Source organism: Dipodomys ordii, unplaced genomic scaffold (genome assembly GCF_000151885.1).
Source record: "Dipodomys ordii isolate 6190 unplaced genomic scaffold, Dord_2.0 Scaffold21, whole genome shotgun sequence".
Classification (NCBI taxonomy): domain Eukaryota; kingdom Metazoa; phylum Chordata; class Mammalia; order Rodentia; family Heteromyidae; genus Dipodomys; species Dipodomys ordii.
In genome coordinates, this window is record NW_012267237.1 from 11,059,901 (window position 1) to 11,073,222 (window position 13,322).

The following is a 13,322-nucleotide window of genomic DNA, read 5'->3' on the forward strand; positions in this document are numbered from 1 at the left end:
GAGCTGAGGGACAGCGCCCAGGCCCAGAGTTCAGGCCCACGACTGGACCCAAAAAAAAAAAAAACCAACAAAAAACAAAAAAAAGAATTCACGCAGTCTTTTGAAGAAAATCTATCATCTGCTCTTAGGATGGCATAAAAATTGCGATTTTTTTTTCTTTTAAAGGTTTGAAGTGAGATAACTAAAATACACCATTTCTTCCTTTCTATAATTTATCTTTAATTATAACTTTTTAACCCAAATAGTCCTGCTTTTGTCTCTTTAATTTTTATACTGTCACTGAAAAGCAAAAGACAATCTAAAATTGCCCTGTTTCCCATCCCAAGATCCTTCCCGCCTCCCTCAGCTGGCCGGCCTCACCCCACTCTCCAGCCACGCCTTACGCACCACGGCATTCTGGGGGTTTGCCTGCTCATCATGCATCTCCCGGATCTCCTGGTCGGTGGATGCGTGGACCTGACTCAGAACGCTGAACCACTGGCTGTGAAAAGAGAGGGCAACTGTCAAGGGTGCCAAGCCCTGCCCTGGCAAAGCAATGGTGCTGTCCACCATGTTCTAGTTCAGCAAGACAGCTCTGAGCCTGTGCTTTGTGACTGCATACTTCTTTCAGTACCTTGCATACCACACCAGGGAGCCAGGTCAAAGATGGAGCCAGAGGACCCGTAAGTACCACGTGTTTGGAAGTTCCTCCCTTCCTTCCCTACAGACCTTCGGATGTCAGATGACTTCCTTGACACACATGAGGCAATTATGAAATCTTCACTTCTATTCAAAATACTTATGTGAAAGCTCTTCACTGAGTATCATACTTTATACCCTAGAGAACATCCAGGTGCTCTTTCTTGTTTGGAAATAAATGTTTTTCTTTTTGTATTGTTACCATAAAGGTGATGTACCGAGGGTTACAGTTATGTAAGTCAGGTGAAGAGTATGTTTCTTTTTGGACAGTGTCACCCCGTCCCTCGCTCTCTCAGAAAATGAGCCCCAAGGCAGGAAAATCAATCCCAGGAAACTCTCAGCAAGGTCACTTTCTTGGGGGGAGGCAACTGGGGTTTGAGCTCAGGGCAGGCAGGTGCTCTACCACGCCAGCCCCAGCCCCAGCCCCAGCCCCAGCCCTCCAATGCTCATTTCTCTCTTTATTTCACAATGGAGTTTCCAATCACCTGACAAGAGTTCCACTTGAGAAAATAAAGCCATGGGAGAGGTAGACATCAAAAGCAACAGAGCTAGAAAATAGTTTGAACCAGAGAACTCTCCTATGTTCATTGGAAATGAATTTTCCTACTTCTAGTCTCATTCTAATCAGTGAGTAAAGGAAAAGACATGTTCATCTCAGAAAAACAGAGCAGAATCAAAGGCTTCGTATAACTAGAAACATAAGATACACGGCACAATAATGACCCAGGAACGCCTGGCCATTCATCCATCCATCCAATAATAATTAGGCAAAAGAATTATGAGAGGGAACAAATGTGAGAATGAAACAAAGGTAGCGTCTCCCCTCTGAAGCTTTTAAGTCATATACAGGCTCTTACTAAAGTAGGGTAGAGGAGCCAGGCTTTTGGCCTAGCTATTCAGAAAGGTGGAGATCTAAGCATAACCAGTTTGAAGCCAGACTGGGCAGAAAAGCTCCTGAGACTCTTATTTCCAGTTAACTACCCAAAAAGCCAGAAGTAGAGCTGTAGCTTAAGTGGGAGAGTGCTAGCCTAGAGCATAAAAAAGCTCAGGGACAGTGCCTAAGCCCACAGGGTCTAGCTCCAGGACAAAATAAATAATTAAGGCAGAGAAAAAAGGTCTTGCTATGTAACGGGATTTTTAAGTTAAAAGACAGTAATAACAATAGGTGCGGATGGCTCACCTCTACCTACTCAGGAGGCTGAGATCTGAGGATCATAGTTGAAGCCAGCCAGAAAGTGTGAGACTTTTATCTCCAATTAAACACAATAAAGCCAGAAGTGGAACTCTAGCTCAAGTGGCAGAGTGCTAGCTTTGTTTAGAAAAGATGAAGGACAATATCCAGGTACTGAGCTCAAGCCCCAGAACCAGCCTGCGCGCATGCGTGCACGCTCGCACGCGCACACACACGCACACACACTAGTACCATCCATAAATGAAGGTAAGCAATGCAATTTATTTACAGCAAAGAATGAAATCTATCTTTTGTGATTACTGAAAGAGAAAATGTCATCATCAAGGACTTGAAAATATCCAACAGACTCGGGAAATACTTTCGTATGAACTGGCCCACTGGAGAGCGAGCCTGAGGTCATTATTAAGCTCAAATATCTTCCCCACTCAAAAATTACTGAACACATAAGCTAACACATACACATAGGCAAGCACACACACAATTTGCTATGTTTTCAATCTCTACAGATAGGCTTCCATTTATAAACTTCAGGCTGAGAATGTGGCTTAGTGGTAAGAGTGCTTGCCTAGCATGCATGAGGCCCTGGGTTTGATTCCTTAGTATAAAACATAAAATTAATTAAAAAAAACCTGAAGCGAATCAATCTTTATACACATACACACAAACTTTTTCTGAATCAAGTATAACTTGGAATCTGAAGAGGAATTTTTAAAGAAATGACTTTTACTGGTCAGGGGAAGAGGTCCTTGGCTAAACTATTCCGAAGGCTAAATTTAGCAGGTTCATTATGGCACAAAACAGACAGGACCAGCTGCCAAATGCCAGGGCTGTAATTCAGCTGGAAAGTTGTGGGCATTTCCTGGCCGCTTCCAGCCCCAGACAGAACGAAGGGGCTGTCATTTCAGGCTTGCTTATTTTTCCAGTTTGTGTTATAATTTATGAGTCCAAGCAGGGTTTCAGTTTTTCCCATGGGGAGAATTACTTTCTGATGTCTTTACGCTCTGGGCTGCTACCATGGTGTTATATCAACTTCAAAACATTCAAAAGGCGAGGGGGTTAGTGAGAGGTCCTGAGAACTCTCCAGAAGGTTCTAATGACTTCTGAGCTGAGACCTGAAGAATACAGGTCACTCGTTGGATGTGACCTTCATAAAAAATCACACCCTAGTGATGCTCAGAACAGATAATAGTTACCTCTGCTAGATCCTGCACACCCACAGGGCCGCAGGAAGAGACGCGACAGACGCCCACCGCGCCCGGCTCTCCTGGTGATGGGGCTCGCAAAAGCAAGCCCCAGTTCGCCTTGACCTTATGCTCCTCATACGCAGCACCCCAACATGGAAACCCAGGGTCCAAAAAAGTCTGTGAATGTGCCAGAGCCAGCGAGGGACACCAGATGGAAACACAGGAAGCTGCTGGGCACTGGCAGCTCATAGGCCTATCATCCTAGCTACTCAGGAGGCTGAGATCTGAGGATCCAGGCTCAAAGTCAACCCCGGCCAGGGAAGTCTATGAGACTCTTATTTCCAGTTAATCACCAAAAAGTTCCAAGTGGAGCTGAAGTTCAAGCAGTAAGAGTGCTAGCTTTGAACAAAAAAGCTCAGCATAGCACCCTGGCACTGAGTTCAAGCAATCCCCAGGACCAGTGCTAAAAGTAAAGAAGTAAGCTGCATGCATCTGACCAGCAGAATGGAGCTTGTGGTCCGTTCTCAATGAGGCCATGCCTTCTCTGTGCCTTCTGGGTTCCCTCCCCAGCCAAGGGCAAAGACCACACCAACAACATCCACCCCACGGCACAGGGCATAAGCAATCAATGCGCTGACAAATGGTGAAACCGGCAGATCCTGTGAGAATCCCACTGATGGAAAGAGTCAATGTGGAATGCTAATGCGCGGCTCTCAACAGCCAGTGCTTAAAAAGCTCCCCCTCCTTACATCCTGGCACATACACCAGCTGTCACTTCTAAGGCTCAGAAACTTTCAGAAGCTGGGCTTTCAGCCTCACTTGTCCACATGGCTAGAGACAATGCAAAAGTAGAGTTGAATGCCAGTGGCTCATGCCTGTAATCCTAGCTCCTGAGATCTGAGGATTGTGGTTTGAAACCAGCCAAGGCAGAAGTCTGTGAGACCCTTATCTCCAACTAATCACACACACACACGCACGCACGTGCGCGAGCGCACACGCACGCACATGCAGAAGTGCGGCTATGGCGCAAGTGGTAGAGCACTAGCCTTGAGCATGAAAGAAAGCTCTGGTACAGTACAGTGCTGAGTTTAAGGCCCTCCCCCCACCCCCAAGCAAGATACATAGTAGGGTTCTGTCTATCCAGCAGTGGCATTTGAGGCTGCAAAGCCTGAGCCTGGGCAATACAAGACCCCATCTGCTTTGGAAGAATTCCTAGGGGACAGTGCATACATCTTTATGGCTTCCACTTGTTCAAACCGTGGAACAGAGAAAGCCAACCATGAAATGACTTCACACCCTTCTACAGGCAGCAAAGTGAGCCAAGCTCTGGGCAACACTTCTGGCCCGGTGCAGGCCAGATGTGGCTGAGGGGCGTGCACCACGCCCACCTTACCTGGCATCCTCGGGGGACTCAGCGATCAGGTGGAAGGTCCTGTCGGCCATAATGATATCAATCCCGTTCTCTTTGTTGGTGTTGTCGATGATCTCTCTGCAAAGAACAAAGCCACCAATGGCAGTGAGGAACATAGAACTGCTGATGCGCAAGGTAAGTGACATTTAGACAACTACTGTTGATCTGGACATGTGCTGAAGTTGTGCACAGCAGTTTCCACGCAACCAGGGGATATCTGAAACTGCAGGCAGGACCGAACATTATAGCATGACGTTTGAATTCCACAACTGGAGTCTGACGTCAAGGCCTTGCACTCACCAAATGGGTGCTCTATTACTTGAGCCATATACTTTAAGCCACTTTTTTTTTTTTTTTGGTCAGTCACGGGGCTTGAACTCTGGGCCTGGGCGCGCTGTCCCTCAGCTCAAGGCTAGCCTCTACCACTTGAGCCACAGTGCCGCTTCCGGCTTTTTCTGCTTATGTGGTGTTGAGGAATGGAACCCAGGGCCTCATTCTACCCAAGGCAAGCCTTCTACCACTGAGCCGCCTTCCCAGCCAATCCATTTCTTGTGTTAGTAGTATTTTGGATACTCTCCTGTTTTGGCTTAGTGCCAGCCTCAGACCACTTAGCTGGAGTTACAGATGTAGGTCTTCATGCTTGGTTTGTTTGAAAACATGGGGTCTTGCCAACTTTTTGCCCAGGTTGGGCTTGATCTCCATCTTTCGGGTAGCTAGAATTACAGGCACAAACTGCCAGGCCCAGCAGCCTGTTTTGTTTTTTCCTTTCTTCTGTTTTTTTTTTTTTTTTTTTTTTAACTAGCTGGGCTAACCATCCTTCCATCATGCTTGACATGAGAGATGTTTCAGATTTTTGAGTAAGTTCATATTTATAATGACATGTCTTTGGGATGGAACCTAAGTCTAAACATTGGAACTAATTTGTGTCATATATCCATAGTCTTAAGTGTTTCTATTTTGTTGATATTTGCAGTTGAAGCCAGGCCTTATACATGCTTAGTACGCACTTGACCCCTGAGCCATGTTCCCAGCCTTTGGAAGAAAACTATACAGTGGTTTTTGTGTGTCTACATCTTGACGGGGACCCACTGTATGAAGTTAGGGATGGGATTTTCCACTGCAGTGTCATTAGCTTTCAAAGAGTTTGGAGTGTTTCAGGCTAAAGATGCCGAGTTGGTACACATATATCTATGACAACACTTAAAAGTAGGCAGAGTAAAAGATTATCAACCATCATTGATAAAAAAGAAAAGATATACTAGAATAAATGTTACAGTCTTGCCCTCTCTCAAAATAATAAATTTATATTTTCAGATCAGGATATGAACTAGTGGAACAGGGTGACTAATGCACCTTTAGAAGCCAAGCCTCCTTTTCTTTCCATATTGATTCCTAAGACCGCTCAGCTGGCCAGACTGGAGCTGGCTATTCATGTATTCAGGGAGGGAGGCATTGCAATCTTTTGGACTCCCCCAGAGAGGGCGCTCTTCTCACGCTGCCCCAATCCAATGCCTCCACTGTTTAGGGAATCCTGCCTGCTCCTTCTTAGAACGGAAGGAAACCAAGTGACCAAGTGACATAGTGTAGTGTGAGCTCATCTTGCTTTCACTGTGTCCCCAAAGCTTATGGGTTGGAAACTTAATGCTCAATCCATAAGAGTACCAAGAAGTGGGGTGGGGTTGGGGACGCTGGAGTGGGCTAAGAGGGCTGTACACCTTTATCAACAGATCAATGCTCATTATAAAAGGACTTAAAGGGAGCATGCAAGTTCCATTTTTCTTGCCCTGTGGTCATCCATGAGGAAACAAAAAGGTCCTGGGCAGACAGGTCACCTTTTGCACCAGCAGGCAAAAACATTTCTGTTCAGTGTAAATGACCGCCACAGTGTGACAAGGTAACTTAGACAACAGCTTTCCATCATGGATGAAGGCCTTGGCTGATCAGAGACACGTCTAACACAGGGCCCCATTTCCAGGGACTATGAGGGGAGGGAAGGGCAGGATTTGATGTTCCTGGATCTCATCTTATCCCAACACTCTCCGACCCTCCCCAGAGATGGGGTAAAAAAAAAAATCAGGGCAAAACATAAGCAGAAGTGAGGACCAGAGCAGGGGAAAAAAATAACATGGTGAAATCCTAGCTAGGAATGTGACAGAAATGTCTCTCTCTCTTAATGTAATTTTGACGAAGCCCTTGGAGAATAGGGTTTTTACTGAGAACAATAAAGTTGCAAAAGGGACAAACTCTTCCCCTCTCAGTATCTGTGGGTTCCAGGACTCACCTAAGATACCTGCAGATGTGGCATGGTATTTGTACTCAACCTATGCACAGTCTCCCATAGATCTTAAACCATCACTAGATGACTAAAGATACTCAAATTATATAAGCAGTATATAAATTAATCAGTATATTGCTTAGAAAATAAGGGGGAAAATTATGTTTAGGACAGATTATTTATTTTATCCAGTTAGTTTTTAATTTAGTTTTTGGTGGCACTGGGGTTTGAACTGAGGGTTTCCTGCTTGTTTTTGGCCATGACTCTGGCTGGTCCTTTTCGCTCTGGTTACTTTTCAGATAGGGTCTCACTTTTTGCCTAGACCATCATGGACAGTGATTCTCTGATTTCTATTTTTGGCCATGGGGATTTCATGGTTTCTTCAGCTGGCCTGAAAAAGAGATCCTCCCAATCTCAGCCTCCCGAGTAGCCAGGACTACAGACATGTGCCACTATACTTAGCAATTTTTCTGAATATTTTCTGACCTACACAAACCATGGAATGAAGAGCAAATGTACATCATTCTACTCTGGTGACATCTCTGTCTCTCTCTGCCCTCTCTGTGAGTTGAACAGGAGGACCGTCACAGCAAGCAGGGTAGAAGGCAGACACCAAGAGATGACAGCTGTACTAGGCTGTGACCATTGGTAGGATTCAGACCCAAATTCCTCCAAACCCACTCATGCTCCTAATGAACCCCAAGGGACAGCCTAGAGAGAAGTCCTCGAGTCTCCTGCCTGCACTTATCCTGAAAATCAAATACAGAAAGACATTCCTTTCCTCAGTCAACTTTCTACCAGCCCCTGAATAACTTCCCGAGCTGCTGCTGCTGGCTGTTGGGAACATTTTCAGGCTCCCTGACTTTAGGGATTAATTGGATCTCTTTAGGCTCATTCTACCACTTCCCCAAATACTTGTGTTGGCTAGTGTTGAGAGAAGGGTGGGTTCAGATTATCCCCAAACAAATTTTTATGCTTAGTGCCTAGTTACCCAAGAAAAGCAGCCACAAGTTTTTGAAAACAACCTTTTTGTTTCTTGTTTTTTTGTTGGTCGTGGGGCTTGAACTCTAGGCCTGGGCGCTGCCCCTCAGCTTTTCAGCTCAAGGCTAGTGCTCTGCCACTTGAGCCATAGTGCCACTTCTGGCTTTTTCTGTGTATGTGGTGCTGAGGAATCGAACCCAGGGCCTCATGCATGCAAGGCAAGCGCTCTACCACTGAGCCACCTTCCCTGCAAACATTAACTTCTAACAAAAAAAATTGTTAAGCCCTTGATAGTCTCATAAGAATTGGCAGAAAAAGTGATTGTGTAGAATTTACATGCAAGTGCACTCCCAATGCACCCAAAAACACATCTGTCAGTCTGCCCCTGACTCAGCAGATACATCTGTGACTAACAGATTGAGGAAGAATTGAAAATGAAGTTGACTCATTAGTAGACTTTCTCCTGTAGATCTACCATGTCTTTTCTAATGGGCTAGTTCTAAGTCCCAGAACCCATCTTCTAAATGGAAGCCATTCAGCTGAGCACAACTGTGAATAACAAAGGCTCCACAAAAAGAAGTCTCGCTTCCAGTGTCCAGATAATTCAGTCTGCTGAACTGAACTACCCACTCACTGAGCACTTGCTCTGCACAGTCATGCAAGTGCTCAGTGCAGCTCTGTCGCCACCAGCCCCCCACTACCCAGAACACCCCAGCCGCAGCCAGCCGTGTGTGCAGCTGTCAGCAACCTACTTGGCCGTCCGGACTTCTAGAGTACCCTTGAGCTTCTCCTCACTGTCGTTTTCAAAGTACATCAGCTTGGACTGGCGGAGGACGAACCAGCGCTTCTTCCAGTTTCTCCTGGACAGGGTGGAGGAGCCTCCTCCTTTCTTATGGAGCCAGCCTTGCTTGAGGGCCTCCTGCTTGGAGCGGAACCACAGGAAGGTCTCGTCCTTGAGGACACACCAGCGGCGCTTCCAGGAGTTCATTAAGCCACCTGTTCCCCAAGACAGGGCAGAGAAAGGTGGAAGGAAACAGTCCGTCAAACACATCTACAGAGGTGAAAGGGACAGCCAGTCCTTAACTGCCCCAGCTGACATGCACTGGGAGACCCTTGGGTGAGAGGGTTAGTTACACATCCTTGTTGCTCTAGTCCTTACACATAATAATTCACTCTTACTCAGTCAACTGAGATTTCTTGTTTTTATTTATTTATTTATTTTGCGGTGTGTGTGTGTGTCAGTCCTGAGGCTTCAACTCAGCACCTGGGCGCTGTCCCTGAGCTTTTGCTCAAAACTAGTGTCTACCACTTGACCATACTTTTTTTCAGTAATTTATTGGAGATAAAAGAGTCTCACAGACTTTTCTGCCCAGCTGGTTTCTAACTGTATTTCTCACATCTCAGCCTCTGTGTAGCTGGGATTACAGGCATGAGCCACCAAGGCCTGGTTAGAAATCTTCTGTGTGTGTGTGGTGGTACTAGGGCTTGAACGCAGGACCTGGGCACAGTTCCATAAGCTTTTTCCACTCAAGATTCTACCGCTTGAGCTACCACACACACACATATGGCAGCACTGAGGCCTGAAGCTGGGGCCCTATACTTCCTAAAACAGGCGCTGTATTACTTGAACCATGTGCCCAGTCCTTTTGGCTTTCATTTTCTTTGAATACTGTACCAGACTGGGCCAGGATCTACCTGTTTGTGATTCCCACGTCTCTAGGATGACGGGTGTATGCCACCACCCCCCGGTTTTTGTTCGACGATACCAGGTCTTCCGAGCCTGGCTAAATCTTCCACCTACCAAGTAGCTAGGATTACACGCTTGAGCCACCAGGCCCAGCTGGGAAAAGAAATTTGACAGAAAATAAATGTTGAGTTTTCTTCACTGATTGTGACAATAATTACAGATCTGAGCCTCATGGAGCAAACAAATCATGGAAAGAAAGTCCACCTATTTTGCTGAACTTACGCAGACATTTTCCTCCTCCTCTGAAAGCACTCCAGTTCGCCTGGCAGGGATACCTCTGGCAATCAAGCCAAGTGTCAGAGCTATTTCTTAACCTACAGCAAACTGGCCAAGCACTGTCAAAACGGAGTATTATTGTTCTTGATTTGTGACTTTAATCTGAGTTTCTCAAAACAAGCCCGGAAGGCAACAGTAGCGCACAGACTTTCCATTCTTTTATCATCCTACACTGAACACCAGTGTCCAGGAGCCATTCCTGCTGTGTTCCCGGCTGTGGGTGGATGTGTAGTTCCTCTCCTCTACCTCCCAATTCCTCACCCCCAAGTCCTCGTGCTCCTCTGATACTTTTAACTAGGGAATTTGATCGATGCTATTCACTTCCTACTTTATGCCTTTAGCAAGCTATCTAGCCAGTAAGAACTCGTCCTTGTGCATAACTGCAAACTGGTCTCTTCTACTGTTTTCTCTGAAAGCTGAGGATCTTATTGTATTTGTGATCTCATTTAAGAGTAAGTGATGCTACATTTTCTCAATAACCTTTTTTTGGTTGGTAGTGGGGCCTGAACTCAAGGCCTGGGCACTGTCCCCAAGCTTTTTTTGCTCAAGGCTAGGGTTCTACCACTTGAGACACACCTCTGCTTCTAGGTTTACGTATTGGTGATTGAGATAGTCTCACAAGACTTTCTTGCCTGGGCGGACCCTCAGCTGCCTAGCTCACGTCTCAGCCTCCTGAGTGGCTATGGCTGATGACGGGCGGAGGCTCAGGACCCTTGGCTTTGCACCCTGTTCTCTTCCCCCCATTCTTCTGCCATCCAATGGTTAGCCTTCTCTAGCCATTTCCTTCACGTTTTCCCTACAGCCTTCTTTTTGCATTTGTTCTTCCTTTCTCCTTCTGATCAAAAAGAAATGAGTAAATGACTCTTCCCTTTCTCGTGCGTTTTGTATTTGCATGCTATTTTGGCATTGGCTTTTTTGGTCATTATTTGCTTGTTTTGCTTACGCTCTTACCTGGTCTAGGGCCTTGTGAAAAACAGGACGGTCCCCCACCCTTTTGTTACCTACACTGGTAACAATAGGGCCCCTCACTGTCCCACCCTGGGTGCGGAGCCCAGGTCAGAATGTGAATCAGGGGAAAGCTCCAGTACCAGGTCCAAGTGAAAACATACTCCTGGATGGAGGCGTGGCTCAGCAGAAGCGCACCTGCCTAGTAAGCAAGAAACCCTGAATCTAAACCCAATATAGCCAAGAGGGAGAGTTAAACACTCCCTATTTATATTATTTAAAATTTAAGAAAACCCCTCAAATATTAAGGTTCAACACAGCACATTTTATATTAATAGCAACTGCAATAGATAGGTCAACTTGTCATCATAAAGCAGGTATAGGAAGCAAGTTCAATCAACCCAGGACCTACAGACTTCGACTTTTCCTCTTTGATTCGCTAATGCCCGATTCTCTGTGTGTACACATGTGTGTACACGTGTTTGTGTGTATGTGTATGTGTGTGTCAGAGAGAGTAAGAAAGTATATGAGCAGGAGGAAGAGACCGACAATGGTCATTTGCCAATCCGGGGGAGTGAAGTCCACAGTCCCGTGGTAGAGCCACACTGCCCTCGTGACATTAGCATGGCACCAACACTCACACCCAGCTGTCACAATACTGGATGCGGGGGAGGCTGAGTAACTTTCCCAGGCCCTGGAACAGCAGCTCAGGGAAAGCAGATGCTGGTTTTGCAAGTGTGGTGGCCAGGTTTGGGGGGGGGGGGCGCAAGTCCTACCTTTCATGTACAGGAAGCTGTGGAAGTAAGGCAGGGTGACACAGCTGTACACAGAGTCTCGCCGGTAACACAGCTCGTCGTCCGTGTCAAACCTGGAGTCCAAGTCCTCTTCGCTGTCTTCAAACTGCACAAGGAGAAGGATGGAGGGGCAGACAGACATGCTGGTCAGGCTAAGGAGATGTGCAGTTCATATTGGCAGCAAAAACAGGCAGCCATACCCTCATGCATGCGCTCCAATAAACACGGAAATGAAAGGAACCCTGAATTACCAGATACCAAGGGTTAGGGTCAAACGGTCACTTGGCCAGATAGCTAAAACACAAGATGTGCTTTAAATCCAAAGGTTCTAAAAATAACACTGCTGTTTAAAGGTATAATTTTGGGCCAAAACCACACCATAGTTAATCTCCTTTAGGTATAATTTTGAACCAAAACCACGCCACAGTTAATCTCCTTTAAATTGCTATGCTAAAAATATTACCACGTCTTAGAAAGGAAAGACAGTGTTTAGTAGCGTGACCAAAGGGAAAAAGCAAACTTTTAAAGGACTGCAGAAACTGGAAATGTATTTAATAACCCCTAGGGAGTCTTTCCTAAAACCAGAGCAGGAAATCAGCCTGCTGTGGGACAGGGGCTGCCAGGTGTAAACCCAGTGCTGGGGTTTTGCAGCGGGGTAAAGCTCAGGCTCAGGCCTGGGACTTGTGCCCCACTTCCAAGAGGCATCTCCCAATTCCGCTGTCCAGGTAAGTGAAATGGGGTGCAAGATTATGTTTAAACTCCATTCTGAAATCTTAGGCTCCAGGGCTTTGGGTGGGGGGGTGCTGGGAGGGGCGGTGACTGAGGTTTAACTCAAGGCCTTGTTCGTGTAGGAGTCTCACCGCTTGATCCACCCCCCCCCCAGCCATTTTCATTTGGCTGTTTTTTCGATTTTTGCTATTTTTAAAATTTTACTTTGTGGCCGATCCTGGGGCTTGACACTCTAGGCCTCTGGGGCACTGTTGCAAGGCTCCTTTCGCTCAGGGCTTAGTGCTCCACTACTTGAGCCACAGCGCCACTTCAGGCTTTTTTCGATGACTAATCGGAGTGGAAGGTCTCTCGGGAGTTTCCTGCTTGGGCTGGCTTCGAACCTTCATCCTCCCATCTCAGCTTCCTGAGGGGCTAGGATTACAGGCGTGAGCCCCCAGCGTGCCCGGCTAAGTTGTTTTTTTTTTTTGGGGTCCGGACGTGGGGCCTGAACTCTGGGCCTGGGCGCTGTCCCTCAGCTCTTCAGCTCAAGGCTAACACTCTACCACTTGAGCCACAGTGCCACTCCGGCTTTTTTCTTTTTGCTTATGTGGTGCTGAGGAATCGAACCCAGGGCCTCAGGCATGCAAGACAAGCGCTCTACCACTGAGCCACCTTCCCAGCCCCTAGGTTGGTTTTTGAATAAGGTTTTGCATTTATTTATGCCAGGACCGGTATGGACTGCAATCCTCCTATTTACACCGGCCCGCATGAGCGCACTCAGCTTTCTACTATTTGAAGTGAGGGTCTCCAGACCCTTTGCCCCCCCCCCCAGGCTAGCCCTCTAATCGTGATCTTCCGGGACGCCCCTCTCCCGGGCACTAAGAATGACAGGCCTGGGGCACTCGGCCCAGCCCCGGCTGGCACTCACCGAGGACTGCGCCCCTTCGGAGCTGAACCGGTAGGCCCCGGAGCTGTTGTAGGTGCCCATGGAGCCCCGGTAGTCCGGGGACCACTGGCTGCCGTAGGAGTGGGAGCAGGTGACGCTGCTGGCGGAGGTGGCGGCCCCGTCCTCGTAGTCGTCGTCTTCGTCGTCGGGGGAGGGCTCGTCCCCGTCGCCGGGGCTCTGGGGCA

At 47.1% G+C, this 13,322-nt stretch overlaps 1 protein-coding gene across 1 annotated transcript in view; it reads right to left on the reverse strand.

Annotated features, from left to right (window-relative positions):
- The window catches only part of Myo10 (myosin X), a 102,879-nt gene that overhangs the window by 15,750 nt on the left and 73,807 nt on the right, over window positions 1-13,322 (reverse strand). The window contains exons 22-26 of the mRNA XM_013013865.1: window positions 13,120-13,314; window positions 11,466-11,589; window positions 8,474-8,717; window positions 4,448-4,543; window positions 388-481 (exon numbers count right to left, since the gene is read on the reverse strand). Coding sequence (XP_012869319.1) covers window positions 388-481; window positions 4,448-4,543; window positions 8,474-8,717; window positions 11,466-11,589; window positions 13,120-13,314 — 753 coding nt within the window. The remainder of the gene's footprint in view (window positions 1-387; window positions 482-4,447; window positions 4,544-8,473; window positions 8,718-11,465; window positions 11,590-13,119; window positions 13,315-13,322) is intronic.